Genomic DNA, 20296 nt, shown 5'->3' with positions numbered 1-20296 from the left:
GGGAAACAAAGCTGAAGGGGAAAGGGGGCTGTAAGCTCAACATCCCCAAAGGAAACCTCACAGTGATGAGTATAGACGTGCCTGGGGCAGCAGTGCCCAGAGAGCAGGAGCACCTTTGAGATGGGCTGGTCCAGACGGCATCAGGCAGAGGGAATCAGCTAATTCCACTCACTGTGAACTCACATTCACTGAATCCCTTTCTGACCGCTGTCAAGCTCCCATAAAATTCCATGTGGGAGGTATGGCACTATCCTGATGCTGTGGGTTCTGTCCACTATACCAGTGGAAACCTAAGAATGAGTTCTCTGTAAGCCATCAAGGTAGGAGAGATCTGAGTAAGGGACATGGGTCATGGCTGGTTCAGCTACTGCTCACTGACCCCACAGCCAGATGAGGTTATGGATGGAGGCATGGTGCCAGGCTCCGCACATCACTCAGGGATGCAGACTTCTTCCGGGAGATGCCACCTGCCTCCTCACATGGTCTCCAATGTCACAACAGAACGGCAAAAGACAGGGCGGCTGTTGCATGGCAGATTTTGTATAGGTCTGGCCTAGAAGGGACATAGATCTCTTTGGCACGCATTCCTTTGGCCCCAGCTGGATGCAGGAGTCTGGGAAATGCAACCCTCCTGCCTAGCCAGGAAAAAAAATAAATGATACAAAGAACAAAGAATATTGTTACAAGGGTCTCTGAACCTCCCTAGGGGCATGAAGTAGGCCCCACACTCTGGACTTCTCTGCTTTGTTTCACTGAGCCTCAGAAAATGCAAAGCAAGTGACATCATTCTTTCCCTTTTAGAGATGGAGAAACTGAGGCTCCCTCTCTTGCGCAGTTTAATTCAACAGCAAAAAGCCGGCAGAGCCAGGAGCCAAACCCAGCCCCTTGCCAGCTTCTAAAATACAGCCTTCCGGCCTTCCCTTACAAAGGGCACTTTCAACAGCTGGTAAGAGGCAGCCAAATCCCGGTCCTGCCCCATGGGACCCCAGCGATTTCCCCCTCTCATATATGTTAGAGATGAGAAGAGCAAGCCATAGGGCACATATTGCTAGCAATTGACTCAAACAGGAGACATTCCCTTCGAGAACAGATGAAGAGCCACTCGGCCAGTAAGTGTCTGCTCCATACCACCAGGCTGACCTCCATCAGAAAGGAGCAAGCCCATTTACTGGGCTGTGAGTCACATCTGGCTCTAGATACACAGAGAGAGCAGGAGACCTGCTACTCTGAGTAATAACAAAAAGCTGCTACAAGCAAATTTCATTTAAAAGAGAAGAAGCCAAACCCTAGCCCCGCTGCTACCAGGGTCCAGAAACGTACGAAGAGGAGGATCATATGCATTCAAAAACAAACCAACCAACAAAACACCTTTAAATAGCAAAGAAATCCACCTGCCCAGGTGGTGGCGAAACAGAAATTTTGTATTAGTCTAAGAGCCCCATGATTTCACAGAGCTGCGTCACTGGTTCTCCACAGTATTTATGGAAAACATCCTATTGTTTCGGGGGGGACTAAGTGTGAAACCCACCTGTGTAATACAGCCCTTGCTTATGACAAACAGGGAAGCAGAGGCCCAGAGAAATGGTCATTCAAAGCTAATTAGCAATAAAATGGGAGCTACCTTCCTTCTAGGCTAAACCTCACCAAAACACTGGTTTGGAATTCCCTGGATCCGGATGGCAGCACACCCTGGGCAGGGGACAGGAGTACGGGGTTTAACAACAAGGCAGTGTGGGCATAACGAACCCCACCGATTACACTGGGAACCCGTTGCCCTCCCCCGCCCCCGCCAACTGCTAAAATATTGCTTTTTGTCTTCGACATCTAACTACTTGCTCCAGCTCTGTTTTTATTTAATGTTTAAACATGCTGCCACGGTGAAGATCACTTCTAAATGACTGGTGGGGCTTGCTTTGAAGTGCCAAGTGCTGTGCTCTTCCTCCTCTCCCCATCCCCTCCACTCACGGTTGGGATCCCTCGGCTCCACTGGTAGGTAGACTGACGTGGCTGGAGAGGTAGTGTGCTGGGCCAGGGGGAGGGGAGGACCAAGCACAAGGACAGCTCTCCCGGCCACACTGGGCTGACTCAGGCTGTTGACCTGGACAGCCTGCCTATTGCCCCAGGTCCTTATGGGACCAGAGCCCCAGCCCACTCCCTGCCCTGCCATTCTGCTCTCACGTTCCCTCATGTGGGGCTGGGGTTTTACCCTGCGATACACCTGTCAAGATAATCACGCTCCTCAGAATCCTTTCTAACGTAAGACCCTCTCTTCTGGATAGGGCTTCCAAGCTGTCCCACCTGGCCAGACCCTGCCTGAGCTCCCACTGCTCCTGAGCACCACGTGCCACAGCCAAGGCCATACCCACCCTCTTTCCTTAACGTAAACACACAATTTCTGCCCTCCTATGTCATTCTGGAATTTGTACACTCTACATCAATAAATAACGGTCAGAAAGATAAATTTTTTGACCGTTAAAAAAAACCCAACACCTGAAAAAAAGGGTAATTGTCCAGCCATCAGGTATACTTTTGGGCCCCGTATCAGTGAGAGAGAAGTATCTTCTCATCTCTTCAGAAGTAGGACAGAAAGCTTTGGTTCAAGAGGATAGGCCTGGGGAGGCTGCTAATGACCTTTCTTGATCCAACCTGTATCAGTTAATATAATGCTATTATAACAAACAGACCTCAAGGCACAGTAGCTTCACACAATAATAATTCATGATTGCTCTAATAGCAGACCCACATAGCAGGTGATTTTTCTCCATCGGGTGATTTAGGGATCCTGAATTTTCCAGTATTTTGACTCCTCTGGCCTTCCAGGAGATTAGAGTCATCTGCACACAGCTAACCAAAGAGGGAAGAAAGAATGTGGAGAATGACCGCCTACTTTTTAGACGTTCTGGTTCTGAATGCTCTTCTACTCACTTTTCTTTGGCTGGAGTGAATCATATGGTCCCACTGAGAACAAGGCAGGGTGGGAAATGTAGTCCTTGGTCAAGGTGGTACTCTGAATCACAGCTCCACTCAGTGAAAGTGGAGGCTCGTGGTCCCACTGAGAACAAGGCAGGCTGGGAAATGTAGTCCTTAGGCAGGTAGCTGCTCTGAATCACAGCTCCTCTCAGTGGAAGGGGAGGCTCATGTGTCTGGCACACACAAAGCAGCTTTACTGACAGCCAAAGACTCTCACATTCCCAGCAGTAGGTAGTTAGCTTGCATTTTCCTTTTACTGCATCTCCATGGGTATTTAGTGGGGAAATGGGAGAGGAAAGGCCACAGGAGCAGAAGTCACAATAAACCACAAGTCAGTGTCAATTTTTGGGAGACTGTGACTCAGACCAGCTGAATTGCTCCTTCAACAGCCACAGAATTAGCTCTACCTTCTTTCTCCCACATCTCACCATCACCCCCCACTGCAGCAGCCAGAAGCCTAGAGGATTGCAGCTGAAGTGCAGAGCATCAGGGATAAAGAGACCATCCCATGGGGAGGAGGAAAGGGCCGGGTTTCACAACTGGCCCTTGGGACTGGCTGTCGGCCACGGAGGCTGTTCTGTGCTTTGTAGGACATTTAGCAATATCTCTGGCCTCCACACACTCCCTCCAAGGTATGCCAATTAAAAATGTTTCTGGACATTGCCAAACATCCCCCTGGGGGACAGAAGAACCCCCGGTGAAGGGTCTAGATGGAGGCCATACAGAGGGGAATTCAGCTCCGGGGGGGGCGGACAGAGAAAATGACCTGCAGCTTCCCTTCCAAATCTGGAGTCCACAGTTTATAACTGAGTTTAACTGGGCCTAAAACTGAGGTTCTCAGAAGCAATAGTCCATGAATATCTGCCACAGAATAGAATATTACAGAAAATTAGCATTAGGAGAGCCAAAAAAAAAAAAAAAAAAAGTCTCCGTTGCAGTAGGAAGAGGACAGATTTCAGGCAGTGAGACTCTAAGTAGGCTGGGTAATCAGGCTTCGGCGTCCTCATCTGAAACGTGGGAGCAGGTGAGAATTTAACAGAACCTTCTGTGAAATATCCAGGGCAATGCCTGGCATGCAATAAATGGTCTACGAATGCCAGCTAACTACAGACCTTGCAGCTCATCCCATACCCCAGATAGTTCTTCCATTTGAACACAGGAGGGTAATGTTCCAAGTGAATGAGGATTTAATGCAATTGCCATTTGATTTAATTTCCAAATGCGTTAAAAGTGTTAACGCAACACATCAGCACGCAGCTGATAAAGTAGTCAAAATAATTCAAGGAAACCAATACTTGTCAGGTTTTATTTATCCACATTTATGCTTTTTTAAAAATAAGCTGGTCTTTGTGCCCATATAGAATACAATATACATAGATTTTTTTTTTCCCGGTTCGCCTCCCCCCACACACATATGCTCTAGTTAAGTTTCCCACTTTCTTTCCATCTGTCATTTTTCTCTTCCCATGAAAACCTAGCAGTGACGTTATGCGAGGAGGAGAGAGTCGGGGCTAAGACTGGGCAGCTGGCAAATGGGGCGCGGATGGGGATTGATGAAGACAAGCATAAAGATGTGAGCAGCACTTTGTTTACACAGGATGAGCATATCTATGAGACCCCTCCCTCAAATGTAGGGGGCTTGGCACCATTGTTCCTCTTTATAATTAGGAAGTCATGAGTTGACATTCCTAATTCATGTAGCTGATACTAGATTGGAACCCAAGACCTCTGATTTGCTATCTAGATGTTCCCACCAATACCAGAGAATGGCATAGCCACATTCACCCAAGGCTGCCGCTGCAGGCGCAACATGGCCCAGCAATAGTAATGGTTATAGTAATAATAATTATAATAATAATATAAACACAACCCATTAATAAAAGATAAGTCTGAAGGAAGATGAAACTAAGCACCTAAGCATTAGGATTATTTTCCTACTGGGGGTATAGCTCAGTGGTAGAACATCTGACTACAGGATCATTTTCCTACTGAACATGAAGGCTGCAAAGAAGATGGAATGCTCTGGTTTCTTTGCATAGCATCTTTCTGGAAAGTCAAGGTCAGACATGGGGGTGGGGGGTGCAGGTGGGTCAAGACTTGGAGACACGGGCTGAAGCAGGTACACTCAAGGAGACAGGACTGGGAGGGGAATAGGGAGGGTTCACCCTGAGACAAGCCTTCCCTCGATCAGCACTGAAGAAGGCCCAGAGGTTTCTTAAATGACCATGGGAATGGCCCCATGAGAATGGTAGACTGGGTAAGTAGCATAGCCGTGGCAGGTCAAATGAGACCCCAAAATTGCAACAAAGCAGGACAAGCAGAGGCCACACGAGTAATGCAGGGAACTGTAAATCTTATGGCTCCCACAGCCAGCAAGAAAAGAATAAAGCAAAGGAAAGCAAGACTAAAAGGAAAAGATAAAAAGTGGCACCATGAAGAGGGTGGAACCTGCCCAGAGACAGGAGGGAAACCTAAGTTAACGAGAACCTTGGAAACGGAAGGTGTGAGGAAGAATCTGCAAAGCTACTGCACGCCTGTGGAGGAAGCACTGAGAATGTTGCTGGATACAGCAAATGTTCGAGCCCCTTCTATATGCCAGGTATCCTGGATCCAGCAGGAAGCAAGACCTACAGAGCTTCTGCCTTCAGGAGATTATGCAGTACAGAAATGTAAATGACAATGGCAAACAGTGATAAAGTCTGAGAAGAAAACCACAGACTGGAACAACGGTAGAGCATTACAGGTGGTAGGATGGGTGCTATTTTAGATAAGGTACTCAGGGGGGGCTCTCTGAGAAGTTGATGTCTGAGCAGGGACTAGTATGAATAGAACAAATGAGCCATGTAATTATGCAGAAGGAAAGCATTTTAGGCCAAGTGAGAACAGCAAGTGCAAAGGTCCTGAGGTCAGAACCATCATGGTGTGGTTTAAGGAAGAGGAAATGGACCAGCATGGCTAATGAAAAAGATGAAAGGGCAAATACAAGAGGCAGGAGGTCGGAAATCAAAGGGACAAAGGAGCCAGATCTAGAAACCACTTTAAGAAGTTTAGATTTTATTCTGAGTGAGAGATATGTCTACTGGAGGGTTTTGAGCGATGAAATGCCATGACTTAACTTGTTTTCAAATTGTCATGCAGCCTGCTGCATAAAGGCTGGACCTCAGTGGCACAGGAATGAGAGAGGGAAAGAGCTGGTACAGTCATCCAGCCGAAAGGAGGGAAGGGCTCATCCTGTGCAGAAAACCGCACACTTGCCTGTGAGCCAAATCCAGACCCCCGCCCGTTTCTGTAAGTTTTATTGGCACACAGCCACACTCATTATTTACATATTTTCTATGCCTTTGCTACAACAGCAGAATTTAATAGTTACGACAGAGCCTGTGTGGCCCATTGATTACCATGCCCTGTACAGGAAAGGTGTGCCAAGCCCTGATCTAGGATGTTGACAGCAGAGATGGAGAGTGGCCGGATTCTAGGTAAACCGAGGTAGTAGGTTTACAGAAAAGGCCAGATTCTAGCACAGGCTCTTCCATCCCAAGCCTACTCTCCGACTGTTGAGCAACAGAGCTCCCCAGCTCCTCCCTCCTGGCCTCTGAGGGCTGGCGGAGAACAAGGACGGACGCTCGGAGTCCAGTTGTGACAGCGGCCTTTGAAGAGCTCTTGTGGCTGCCCAAGCAAAATGCTCAGAGTGGGTCCTGGCTTTGTGTCTTCTCCCAGTCCGCAGCTGCCCTTCCCAGCTCCACTGTCACTGATGAGGCACGGACAGGCCAACAGCCTCGGTTACATCGGAAGCTGGCAGAGGCCGCCGAGTCCGTGTCACACCAGCTGTTGGATTCCCCCACCTCCCTCTCTCAGGCCTTATTTTTTCAGTGAGTGAGGATCCAACTGTCCCATCTGAATCTCAATGGCTGTAGGCTCTCTCCAAAGCCCCAGGAGGCCCCCTCTGTCCTATCCAACAAGCCTGAAGTACCAGGAGGTTAACACCCCAGGAGCAGCCCTCCACCACTGACTGGTGGGGACTGGGGTACAAATATCCCGGCTCTCTCACCCCCGAGGAATCGAGGCTGAATGCTTGGCTTCCCCAGGGACACTGTGCTCCAGATGTCCACCATGGTCACGTGCTTGACAAGGCCTTCTGTGTTCACTGCACCTCCTAATGTCCCAAACAAACCTCTTACACTCCAATTCCTGCCAAGCCTGCTTTGAGGGGTCCCTGTCCTGTTTGCCTCTGATCTTCACTTCTCTTCCAAACAGAGGCCGTGTCTTACCATGGCCACCTGCCCGACAATGGCTTTCCACTGATCACAGTCAGGACCACAGACGACAAGAACAGATGGCTGCAGGGGTCTGGCCTCCTGAGTGTGTGCACTACTGTCTACGGACCATGGGTGGGGTTCCCGCAGAGCCCCCCGACTCCTATAGAATAAAGCTCCCACTCTACCCTAGGACAAGGACCTCCAGTATGTCCACCAGCCTACAACTGCAACCTCAAACCTGTTACCCATCCATGTCTGAAAACCGCCCCAGGCCGCCCCCACTCAAGGGCCTGCCAGGCTGAGGTGTCCTCGCAGATGCAAGCACTTAGAAAAACTTCCTAGGACCTTCTCAAATGGCATCAAGTGTCCCACCCTCCATTTCCTCAGATTACACCGACGACAGGGCTACTATATTGAATTTTCTTTTTTTTTTTTTTTTTGGATTATTTATTTATTTATTTGACAGAGATCACAAGTAGGCACAGAAGCAGGCAGAGAGAGGAGGAAGTAGGCTCCCTGCCGAGCAGAGAGCCCGATGCGGGGCTCGATCCCAGGACCCTGGGATCATGACCTGAGCCGAAGGCAGAGGATTTAACCCACTGAGCCACCCAGGCGCCCCTATATTGAATTTTCTAAGAAACATACGAAAGAAAGAGCACAGTCTGGGGCACCAGCAGGCCTGGCTTTAAATCCTGGTTCCATCACATAGAAGCTGTGTGACGTTAGGAAAGTTACTTAACTTCTCTGAGCCTCTGTGCCCTCATCTGTAGAAGGAACACACTAACAGCCCCTATAGAATTCTGTTGTTAACAGGATCAGTAAGTGCAGTAGGTACCCAACATGAACTGAATGACCATTCATCATAGGTTTGCAGGATTCTTCCCACTAAACTATGGGCTAATCACACTCTCTGACCCACTGTTGGGGTTCAATAAACTATCAAACGAATGAACACAGGAACAAGTCTGCTACTCCAGCCATGCAATCTCTAAACCAGAAGCTGTAAACTCAAAGGCCTCCAGAAACCAAACTAGTGACGTCAGCAAAATGGGCCAAAGGAGGGGCCATGGTCAGTTGTGCAGTGTGTGTCCCAGAATGGCATAGCCACATTCACCCAAAGCTGCCGCTGCAGGCGCAACATGGCCCAGGCTGATGCGATTTCAGGAGGCCGCTGCAGGCGCAACATGGCCCAGGCTGATGCGATTTCACAATGTTAAAAAAAATAATAATAATAAAGTGCAGCACAATAAAGCATTTCTGCAACTGACTTTGAACAACAGGCTGCATTTGGTGACCTCGATCCTATTTCAGAGACAGATCTTAAGATGGCTAAACTTAAATTTATATCATACAAGTTACTGTTCCTTTATGTGGGACAAGGAAAAGAGCCAATGTACTTAAGCAATATGCCTTCAAATCGTAGTAAAATGTGATTACTGATACTTACAGACACAACTTGGGGTGGGGGGGGTCCTCCTTCTCATAATGGATCCAATGAGATACACTCACCCACTGAACAGATGAGGAGCCTGAGGCCCAGAGGGAACACATGATTAACCTGAAGTCACCCAGATAGCTGGGGCCAGAACTAAGATTGAAACTCAGGTACACTCCCACCCAAAATCCCTATTCTTGACCTTACCAAGCTGCCCAGGTAGGAAGTCAACAACAGCATTTAATTCAGAACACCTGACTCACAGTGTTCGACTTTCGGAGACTTTCGACTTCCTCTGGCCACTAATTCACATATTGATAAGAGGGTTCTGAGTCCATGGTAGGTTGTTAATATGGAGTCGGAAGATGGATTTAAAAATCACTACCAAGGGGCGCCGGGTTGGCTCAGTGGGTTGAGCCTCTGCCTTTGGCTCAGGTCATGATCTCAGGGCCCTGGGACTGAGTCCCACATTGGGCTCTCTGCTTGGCAGGGAGCCTGCTTCCTCCTCTCTCTGCCTGCTTCTCTGCCTACTTGTGATTTCTCTCTGTCAAATAAATAAATAAAATCTTAAAAAAAAATAAAAATCACTACTAACAACAAATTTTTATGTTAGCAAATTTTCACCAGGTCCCTATCTACATAACTTGGGTTGAAGACACCTATGTCCCAGGAGCCCCCTGACTCCTACAGAATAAAGCTTGGGATAAGTGAACACATCTTGAACTCAAAGATAGGAGGGAACCCAGAAACAGGGAGAAAATGAGTGCATTTGTGAGCACTGGTCCAGAACAGGCAGGTTGAGGGGCTGGACTGTCAACTGAGCGAAATCTCAATTACAGAGTAATCTAACGTATACCCAGGTACATTATTGCAACTCAATAAACAGCTCTTCAGAATTAAGTAATTCCAATTTGCTTTCATTTTGATCTGTGTCGCCCCGAGAATTTGATATTACCCACACTCAAATTACAAGGCATCTTTGAAAGCACTGATGCTCACAATCCCAGGAAAGCACATGAACCACAAGCCAGCCAGCCATAAATACACCGACTAAGAGAGAGATGTTGCTTGGTGTGGTGACAGCACCTGCTATGATACCATCAGAGGGGCCTCCATCCAGCTCCTGGCACCCTTGGGCACTGAGAGGCCCTGTGACCTCCCAGCCCCAGTATGGCCCAAGTTATGAAGGGATGATGCCACGTGGTCAGACGGCTGAGCCCAAGAAGAACCAGCTAACATCTCCTTGGCTCCCAGATTCCTGACTCATCAGTGGTGGATTCAGGGGGGCACCCTGGGAGTCTGACCTAGCGTGGACCCCATGACCCAAATTTCCCAAGCCTACATGTCGATACCCACACTTTTGTATCTCCTCCCTCCCTTTCCCTATGCTTGGCACAGGACTGTATGGGGAGAGACCACCAGTGGGCCCTCTGCAGAGGAGGCCCACCCACCCAGCCCCTCACCATCTCTTACCTCCTTACCTGGGAAATCCTACCAACCTTGGCAAGTTATTTTTTTAACAAATGCTTCTAGAGCAATGGGCCAAGCCCCTTTCTAAGAACGTCTATACACACGGTCTCCTTGAATCCTCGGGACACACACCACTCTGAGGTAGGGAATCCTACATTCCCATTCCCAGATCAGCCAGCTCATGCTGGAAGAGGGAGATGTTCAAGGTCACAGGGCTGGGACGAGATGGGGTCAGGATTTAAATTGACGGACTGGGGCTCTAGAGGTCTTTCCTGTCTCTGAATTGGAATGAAGTAAAGAAAATCTGGGGAAGAAAAACCTGCCTAGGGGTTGTTTTCCTTCCATGACACGCCCAGGTCAGCTGCCTGCCCCACCCTGCCCCAGGGCATTTGTGTGGTGTAAACCAGGAACAAGGAACTCAGTTTGGGCAGCACTATCCATCCCCTAGGAGAAGACTTAGCCCTTGAGAATATTTTTGTTTTGTTTTCTCAAGACTTCTCCATTCCCTGAAAGAAGGAAGATTTATGTTTACTCTTTGTTGGTTTTTTTTTTCCTTTTTTTTCCCCCAAATGTAAATATTTCAGTACTAAAGTATGTAACCATCCTGCTAAGTCATGGTAAGAGGCTCTAAGAGGCCAGTGAGTCATTCTTCATGAGACACTTGCCCCCAAATGCTCCAGTTTGCTGCCTTCCCATGGGTTCCTGGCAGACATCCAGGGTGACCGGCTTCCTCTGATCAGGCTCCTGCTAATTCCTGCTGCTCTGGGTGTCCCGGGCCTTTCATTTTCTTACTTGGCTCAGTTACCACTAGCTATGTAGGGGTGTGTCTGTGTGTGTGTGGTAAAGGGTTAAGTTCATTTCTCTGAGAGCGTGGAAAGTAGGAAACCCTCCATTCCAGAGAGGTGGGGACTAACGACAGGAGAAGGAGTTAAAAGGGCAAGTTAGCCACAGGTCCAGAGACGTGTCACAAGCTCTGTGTGCAGTCTGGACCCTTTCAACATTGTTTATAACATCATGATAGCAGGTGCCAACAAAGCCCCAACCCTCAGGCCCTCCAGCTACGGCTGAAATAGCAGAAGCCAGCCCCAGGCCGGACCCCGGCTCTGCCCCTAAGGATGGTTTCTCAGGCTGGCTGCGGTTGCTTTCCCCACTGTGAAATTAATTAAAATACACCCGAAGTTCAGCGCCACAACTAGAGGACTACACGAGACCACGTATGTGAAGGGACTTCCACATTCGAGGGGCCCAGCTCCTAGCTTGCCACCTACTGAATACAAAAAGGGGGCAAAAAGGGTCACCAAAAAAAGTGCTATCGCATAAAGGATTTCATCGAGGTGTAATAAACAGGAACCAGGTCACAGGGAGCACACATCATGAAGGAGACCTCCGAAGGTGGCCAGTCAGCGTGTCACCCAGCACAGACTGGCGAGGGCCGCAGGAGAAGGCGCTGGGCACAGCTGTGGCTCTGGGATTATAGTACCACATGTGGCCAGTGCACTGCTCACCCCCAGCCTGAACCCAGCCCAGGGGGCACAGTCCACAAAGGATAAACCACTGTCTCAACAAACCCCGGCCACCCTCCAAACAAAGGACATGATGTTTCCCCCATGGAAATCGCATCCTCTATCCCAAAGGCCTCCAGATCTGGTGTCCCACACCTCCTCCTTGTCCTCAATGAGGGAAGTAAAGGGAGAATAAACCCAGCACCTTCTGGTTCCATTGGTGTGTGTGAAAGCTCAGAGTGCTCCAGCAGCGGCCATGGTCACTCGACCCGTTATCTCCTTACCACCCTTGTGCCGGGCACCTGCAAGGTGTGGGCGAGCCCGTGGAGGGCATGAGTGGACACAGTCCATCCTCTGGTGGGCTCCCACTCCAGCGTGCAAGGCTGCCATGGAAGAGGTCCGAAGAACTTCCAGAGGGGACATCTCTGGAAGTTGCAGAGCCACTGAGTGCCAAGAGGCCTGCAAAAGGCCGCTGTGTCATGGAAATCAATCTCACAGCACCAAAAAAGCATATATAGGAGACTAATGTGACTGAAATGATGGCTTCTTGTATATATTAATGGCATTCAATGTAAACGATTTTAAGATTTTTTTTTCCCCCGTTGGTTGTTTGGTTCATGACTGCCTAATTTGTTGATCTTCAGCTTAAGTGTTCATGGCATTATGGAGACGAAATGAGTTCCTGCTGAGGCCAATAATTCATTCCCTCATCCATCATTCAAATATTTTAAGGCTGAGCCTTGTGAAATGACCAACTGCACGGGTCCAAACGGCCGAACGCCAGTGGGTTCGTATTTGGGCGTGCTCCAGCCTCGTGCCAACCACTTGGCTAAGCCTGGGGGGAACTGTGAACCATGAACCAAACAACAGCAACAACAAAATGTTCCTATTCTCGCCACACTCAGGTTCTAAAGGACAAGATGGAAAATTACCAAGAACACGAATAAAGGAAAAATATAATTTTGAAGCATGATAAGTGCTATGTAGAACAAGGGACAAGGTGACCGGCTAGAAGGCACCCAGCTGGTGTGGGGGCTGAGGACATCCTCTCAGAGGAGAATGGCATGACGACATTCAAGCTGAGACCTGACTGACGACAAATGGTCAGCCATGCGACTATCCACCTCGAGTCAGGACAGCCCAGGAGGGAGAGTCTCAGATCACAGCTCCCAGCCTAGGTTCAGGCAGGGCTACCAACTAGAGGTCAAGGGGTCAGCAACTAGGGGTCAAGGCCCTCACACCAACTGGTCTTTGAGCAAGGAAACAAACTCAGGAGACTTCCGGGGGGTGCAGACGGGGGTCAATCCACGTTTTCACCTTCAAACACACTGGCTAACATTCCACAGCTAACGTGAGATGAATAGCTTCATTATTTCGTTCACTAAATTACACTATATTAAAATTTTAATCGGTGAACATGACGCTGGAAAACGAGTACGTCTACACACTGCAGTTTTCCAGTGTAAACTGTCAACCCCCCCCCCTCTTTTTTTTGCAAAACCAATATTGCAACACAAAGAAAAATCCATAAAGATGCTCATATTCTTTGGCCTACCAACTCTACCGCTAGGGAATTTATCCAAGGCAATAAGCTGGTTCAATAGAATAAAAATGTTCTCTTTGGAAGAACCCCATTGAGGTGTTAATTGATGCAGAGAGGAAAGATAAAACAAAAACAGAAACACCTGGAATTACGTAAATGACTACAAATGGGGAGATTTTAAGAAATGGGGTGATTCACTTGATGAAACAATATATAACCATTAAGCATTACAACAAAGATTATATAGACTTTCAGAAATAAACGGGAGATCCAGCTCCTTGGAAGGAGCAGAGAAGGCAGCAACGTGCATATTTTAATGTAAAGCATGTCGACAATACCTCAAGGTGAACAAGAACAAGAAAATTGGAAAGAATTGAATCAAGGCCAAGGGGTGTGGGGGTGCATTTATTTCGAAAGTCCTTCCAAAATATTGTTATTAAATCAAGTTTTCAGTTAAAAAAAAGAAAATCCCTCAGAAACAATTGTACTCTCCGAACACAGCAGTAGACCACCACCAAAACACAAGGACGTTGGCTCATTCAAATTTTAAACACAAAATAAAGCCAAATCTGGAGACACCTTCTGTGTTGTATACCCCAGAGGCTTGCACAGGTGAGCCCTATAATAAGACTGAACTTGGACTTGACATGCAACATGCATGATTTTACAGAAACTCCGCCCCTTTCTCTGCAGGGTGGGAGCGGGGAGACTGGAAATGGCTTGTCTCTGGACTGACGGGGAGGAGGAATAGCAGCAGAGAGGAGGCCCCTGGATGCCCCCCCACCCTCTGAAGATGGGGCCGGGGCAGGCGGCAAAACCAGCCCCATGGGAGGGGCCACTCACCTTTCACGATGAGCTCCGCGTAGTTGGACACGCCGGAGCCGCCGTCGGAACGGATCACACAGCGGTATTTGCTCACACTCCGCTGGGCAGTGTCGGCCACGCTGACCGTGGCTGAAAAGCGTCGGTGGTTGACCACGCGGGTGACCATGAGGGCCGTGTCCCTGCCGTTCCACTGCTGCAGGACAGAGGGAGGGAGGGGGAGGAGAAATCACATCATCCTATGGCCCCCCAGGGGCCGGGAGCTTCCCCCAGCTCGGAAGCTCTACCTGTCCCCACGTCCCTGGGGCCATGGCTTTCCATAAGAAGGACTGTCCGTGGCTGGCTTCTGCAAGTGATCGGACTAAAGTATAAAATTTGCTCGTGAGCTGATTCGGGAGGGGAATGCCTGATGGCAAGGAGAGAAGGCACAGGCTTCTTCCCAATACCTTGGTTCCTCGCTTGGCTTGAGTTTGAGGCTGGCATTTGGCTCTGAGCCTTCCTCCCATCTTCCTTCATCTCTTAAGCAGAACCCACAAGGTTCCCCCAAAGACAGACTCAGATAGGCTACTGAAAATATAACCCACGAAGTGACAATAAACAGCCCGGCCCCTAGCCCCACAGCTAGGGCCGTGTTACCCCAACCACAGGCCAAATCCACTCCACAGGGACCCATCTGTCCCCAGGTACGGTGTGGATGGGGGCTCCCCAGCACCTCTCCTCCTCGGCATTTGCTTTTTCCTTGGCATAGAACCTCCTGTCTGCCTGGGGACAGTCCTTCACCCTTAAGAACTCACGCTCAGCACATTGCCATCTCCAGTAAGTTGGCCTATCACACCGCCTTCTAGAAGCTCTTCACTCTCTAGTGGTTTTGTTGTTTCATTTTGGGGGTTTTTTGGCCTACACGTCTCCCCCTGTAGACTAGACTCAGAGCTCCCTGAGAGCATCCTTTAGCCCCTTTGTAGCTCTGGCACTGTGCGCAACTTCCGGACTTGGAAAACATTTGTGGAATCAAGGTGAATGCACAAGTGTTTCCGTCTGTGCTGTGCTGACTCTCAGGTGTGATATTCTGAGTTTGAATGAGCCCCTCCCATAGCAGCGGCGTTGCGACAACCGGGAAGGCACGTGCCAGAGGATGCAGCCTGAGGGACTATTTCTTAAGCACCTTCTAAGCGCCAGACCCTGAATCTCCTTTTAAATCCTCCCAGCCTTGTTTGAGGTATTACTGCTCTTCTTAGCAGAATCCAAATGTCAGTGTGGCTCAGTAAATATGCAGACCATGGAAGTCCCTTATCCAGCCTTTCTGACTTTGGGTCAAGCACCTTCTCACTGAGACCCTACCCTCCCTGCCTCTATTTGGTTTCCAAAAGTAAAAATGAGCTGCTTCCATCATCTGCTTGGATTTTTGGGAAACTTTAGGATTTAGGAGCTTCCCCACACCTGGAAAACTTCCACGATGCGATCTTCATCCCTTCCTGTCCACGGCAAACACCTCCAGCACACACACGACCTGCTTCCACCCATCCACGTGCCCATCAGTGACGGGTCGGGACTGGGACACGAGAAGGGGTACAGCTACTGTGCTCAGCTGCCCCCAAGCAAATGAGATGGAATGGCAGAAGAGGGAAGGGAGCAAACACCCAAGAAACACGGAGAAGCCAAGGCCTCTGTGTGACTTGCTCTGGACGGGACGGGGAGATCAGAGGGGACGGATTTCTTCTTCTTACTTTTTGGCATTCTCTAGATTTTCAAACACTGCTTTTATACTTGAAAAGAATAAAGGAAATAAAGGAAAGGCCTATTTGATTTGAATGCAGGCCATCGGGTGTCAGCCCTTGGCCCAAAGACACCACGTGTTGCTCTAATGTGCGGTAACGACTCCCCAACCCTCACCTCCTCTAGCACACTCATTCCCACATGTGGAAGAGAGTGGCTAATGGGTGTGGCCAAGGTCTACCCATGTGCCAACAATTTCTTAGCTGAGGACCAAAAAAGAAAAAAAAAGGCAAAGACGGGGTAGAGGAAGGACTGCCACATATGGGGAAATAAGCAAAAATGCCTATGTCCCGGCCAGACAGCTCATGACACAGGCAGCCCATGACACATTTTCCTCAGACCTCCAACGCTTTGAACAACCAAGAAATGTGGGAGACAAGACAGACACCAAGCACGGTACCAGCACATGAATTGTAAAGAGCACCCGCTAAGAGGTGAGTGGATACGGAACAGTACAAAGGAAGAAAATAAACCCCAGAAGAATTACGGGAAACAAACAAGGGCACCATTTGCAGGATTCGGAATGGCACCAGAAGTGAATTGCAGAATCAACACCGCAGAAAAACACCGACCAGGTCCCAGAGGCTTGAGAAAATAACCCAGATCGCCAGGAAGGCACTGACAAAAGGGCAGGAGGGAGGCAAACAGGAAGAAAACAGAGATCAGACGACGTGCTGGATGAGTAATTGGTTTGCCGGACGATGGGAACTCGGGGAATGGAACACAAATCCTGACCCAGGTTGCATGAGCTCACTTGCCTGGATGAAAACAAAACCTAACTCCTCAGACTGCCATGGCCTACCGTTCACGTGACAAAATTTATGAGAACCACAACCATCGAGATATGTGTTTTATCTCACAAAAATATTGGACATTAAGGATAAAGAAGGATTTAAAAATCTAGGCAGAAAAAAAAGAAAAAAAACCTAATGTGCTGATAAAAAAATAAAGCAATTTGGCCTAAAACGTCTCATCTGTAACTGCTTCCAAAGCCCAGACCACCTCTCTCGGATGTGGCTGGGCCCCCAGTGGTCACAGTGGAGCTCCCAGGAGACTGCATACTTGAGAGAGGTCAGGGCGGGAGCCAGGGCAAGACGGGACAGGAAATGATAATAAACAAATGCACACAAATGCATATGTGCAGTCTTGGGCCCTGGTTTCATTTCTCTCGGCTTTGTTTTCCTTACACCTCTAATGGATGTGCCCACTTTGTGACGTTCTCCTGATGCATCAACGGGAAGGAGTACAGGCCATTTGGCCACGACAGTGCATTCTGGTGTGAGCTGAGCTCTCCAAATTAACCACGAAACTAACCATGAAAAGTGGGGTAGGGCTGATAGCCCCCCACAATGTCCATGGGCTAGTAACGCTAGTAACAGCAACCTGGGAGTACGTCACCTTCCATGGCAAAAGGGACTTTGAAGATGTTGATTAAGCTCAGGATCTGGAGATTTGAGGATGATCCTGGATGACACAGGTGGGCCCCATGTCATCACGACGGGCCTCGCGTGAGAGCGATGGAGGAGGGTCAGAGCGAGAGATGGGACATGTGGTGACAGAAGCAGAAGTCAGAATGACATGACTGACGGCTTGAAGATGGAGGAAGAAGCGAGAACCAAAGAATGCAGACAGCTTCCAGAAGCTGGGAAAGGTAAGAGCATATTCTCTGCTAGAGCCTCTAGAAGAAATGCAGCCTGGCCAACACCTCGACCTAACCCTGTAAGACTCATTTCTTTTCTTTTTTATTTATTTATTTATTTATTTATTTATTTATTTGACAGACAGAGATCACAAGTAGGCAGAGAGGCAGGCAGAAAGGAGGAAGCAGGCTCCCCACGGAGCAGAGAACCCAATGCGGGGCTCAATCCCAGGACCCTGGGATCATGACCTGAGCCGAAGGTAGAGGCTTTAACCCACTGAGCCACCAAGGCGCCCCTGTAAGACTCATATCTGACCTCTGATCCCCACACCGCAAAGTAATAAATTTGTGTTGTTTTAGCCACTAAGTCTAATTTGTTACATCAGCCGTAAGAAACTAACAAACAGCAAAGAACCAATTAAGTGCAAAACATTCATTTTTCACACTTAGTTTCAATTTTATTGGGCACATGGGTGGCTCAGTTGGTTAAGCATCTGCCTTTGGCCTAGGTCATGATCCCAGGGTCCCAGGATCGAGTCCTACATCGGGTTCCCTGCTGAGCCGGGGAGCCTGCTTCTCCCTCTCCCTCTGTCTCCCACTTTCTCTCTCTGTTAAATAAATAAATTCTTAAAAAATTTTTTTATTTTGATGTGGCCTCCAGTATTTTTGCTTTTCTTCATAATGATGTCACATTCCAGAACAACCAGAGAGAACTAATGCATCTCTCTGAACCATTCACATTTTTCTTTTTAGTCCCTGAACCACCAAGCTTTCTCCCCTCGAAGGATAGGAAATTGCGGGTTGTCTTATAAAATCTCTGGAAAATAGGCCTTTTGATAATCACACTTGTCATATTGGGAGCAGGCAACAGCAGGACAGGAACGGGCAGGAGAGACGAGAGCCATGGTAGGAAACGGCACTGCAATGGACCCCCGGCAAGGAGAAATGAAGGTTAAGTTAGAGAGATGAGCCCAGACAGAAGGGGAAGTAGGTGCTGAAGGTCAAGACAAAGGAGCAGCCACCGGGGACCTGACATCAGGGGAGATCCTAGGAGACCAGGCACGGTGACGCACTCAGCTACCAGAACACTGGCAATGTGGAGAAGGGGTTTAAGCAGAGGGACTGTGTAAGCAGCACAGGTTCCAACCATGGTCTCAGCCCCATACACAGGCAGGAAGGAAAACGCAAGGGGAGAAAACAAAGGGAGGTTTCATCAAGCGGGAACAGAGTCACGACATTCAGGCTCACAGGCAACTGAGCAGGTTTGAGTGGGCACAGGGAAGGGTGGAGCGGGCAGGGTGCCGGGAGCCGGAAATGGACCACAGCCCAGAGACAAGGTGAAAAAGTAAATCCTCGCAAGCAAGATGCCAGGTGCCATGTACATACATGGGGATATAAACGCTGGGATGCTGGGAAAGAGGAGAAGGACAGCAAAGAGAAGTCAAAATCTCGGGGAAAGCCAGACAGAAGCGTGACATGGATAATGCATACGGAAGCCTGCGGAAGCATCTATCAGGCTCCCGAGTCACCAGTCCTGCACGCTGGAAATTTTCTTTTGGTGCCTGTAGAATTTTTTCACATATAAGTATATCCTTCCTCTGAAATTTCGGGCATAGCTCCTTTCTTCTTTCAGACCTACATCTGTTAAGCTAAAATGGAGTCATCTTCTCGTCCCTCTGTGTCCAGGGCAAACTGGAGAAATTTCCCAGTGGGCACCGATCGAGCCGGGCTCCCCAGAAGCAGAGCCTGAGACATGGGGACCTACCGAGTGCCCTCAGGAAAAGGGGGATGAAGGACAGTGAGGGAAGGAGCCACTGAGGAGTGATGTGGTCGAAACAGTCCAGCTTTGGCCTGACTCCCCGGGACCTCGGGAACCTGAAGTGTACCAGAGCTGATCCCAGCTTGAGTCCAGGAGCCAGCGCCGGTACCCCGTATCAGCCAGTCGTTGGCCATGGCCTGCCTGGTGGGGAAAGAAGGAAACCATTCCCATTTGCCCCAAAGCAGTTCTCCGGGGAAGGGGAGCTGGGAGCCGTTAGCAGACAGCCACGCAGTGCCTTAGGGCTGGGGGCACTGGCTCAGAAAGGACACTGTCGGGGCACCTGGGTGGCTCAGTGGGTTAAGCCTCTGCCTTCAGCTCAGGTCATGATCTCAGGGTCCTGGGATCAAGCCCCGCATCGGGCTCTCTGCTCAGCAGGGAGCCTGCTTCCCCCCTCTCTGCCTGCTGCTCTGCCTGCTTGTGATCTCTCTCTCCCTCTGTGAAGTAAGTAAAATCTTTAAAAAAAAAAAAAAGAAAGAAAGAAAGAACGAACGAACGAACGAACACTGTCCAGGACACCGACAGCATCCGTTCTACCCAGCGCTTTCCTGTCCCTGCCTCCTCCTCCTCCAGGACCTTATACGTGGGTCTCCTAAAGTCCCACGAGCCACTGCTTTGAGATATGGTGGTAAGTCGCTCCTGAACCTGTTCGGGGGGGCAGGGGGAATGGGGGAGGCGGCCAGACCGGGAACGGCCTCCACTGAACACTCGCTACATGGAAAGCTTGAGCACCCTGCAGTGACACACGGCTTCCCCCCAGAATCCATCTATCTCCCATGAGTAAAGAGCTGCATACCTAAGTGAGTTTGATAAATATTTCGTTCATCCTAACAGGATTTGTCTGAGCATTTATTAAGTAAAAGTCACATTAACATTTTTGAGTATGAAGCCCTTGCCAGGCACCGTGTTAACTGGCTTACATGACAGAATGCACTTAATCCGTTAAAAATCTCTACGAAAGTGCTTCTCGGGGGTGGGGGTGGGGGAGTTCCTGGACCATCGGTATCACCTGGAAAGCTGCTGGAAATGCAAATTTTAGAGAGAATTCCATGGCTGGTGTCCATTTGTAG

The 20296-nt window shown here is 49.1% G+C and overlaps 1 protein-coding gene across 8 annotated transcripts in view; it reads right to left on the bottom strand.

Annotated features, from left to right (window-relative positions):
* The window catches only part of PTPRT (protein tyrosine phosphatase receptor type T), a gene marked incomplete at both ends in the record, with an annotated part of 1058076 nt that overhangs the window by 661782 nt on the left and 375998 nt on the right, over nt 1-20296 (bottom strand). For all 8 annotated transcript variants that reach the window (XM_080814111.1, XM_080814118.1, XM_080814112.1 and 5 more), the window contains one exon: nt 14020-14194. In XM_080814111.1, the coding sequence (XP_080670237.1) occupies nt 14020-14194 (175 nt within the window). The remainder of the gene's footprint in view (nt 1-14019; nt 14195-20296) is intronic.

Source organism: Martes martes, assembly GCF_963455335.1.
Source record: "Martes martes genome assembly, chromosome: 9".
Taxonomy (NCBI): Eukaryota; Metazoa; Chordata; class Mammalia; order Carnivora; family Mustelidae; genus Martes; species Martes martes.
This window is presented reverse-complemented; position numbering and strand designations above follow the sequence as displayed.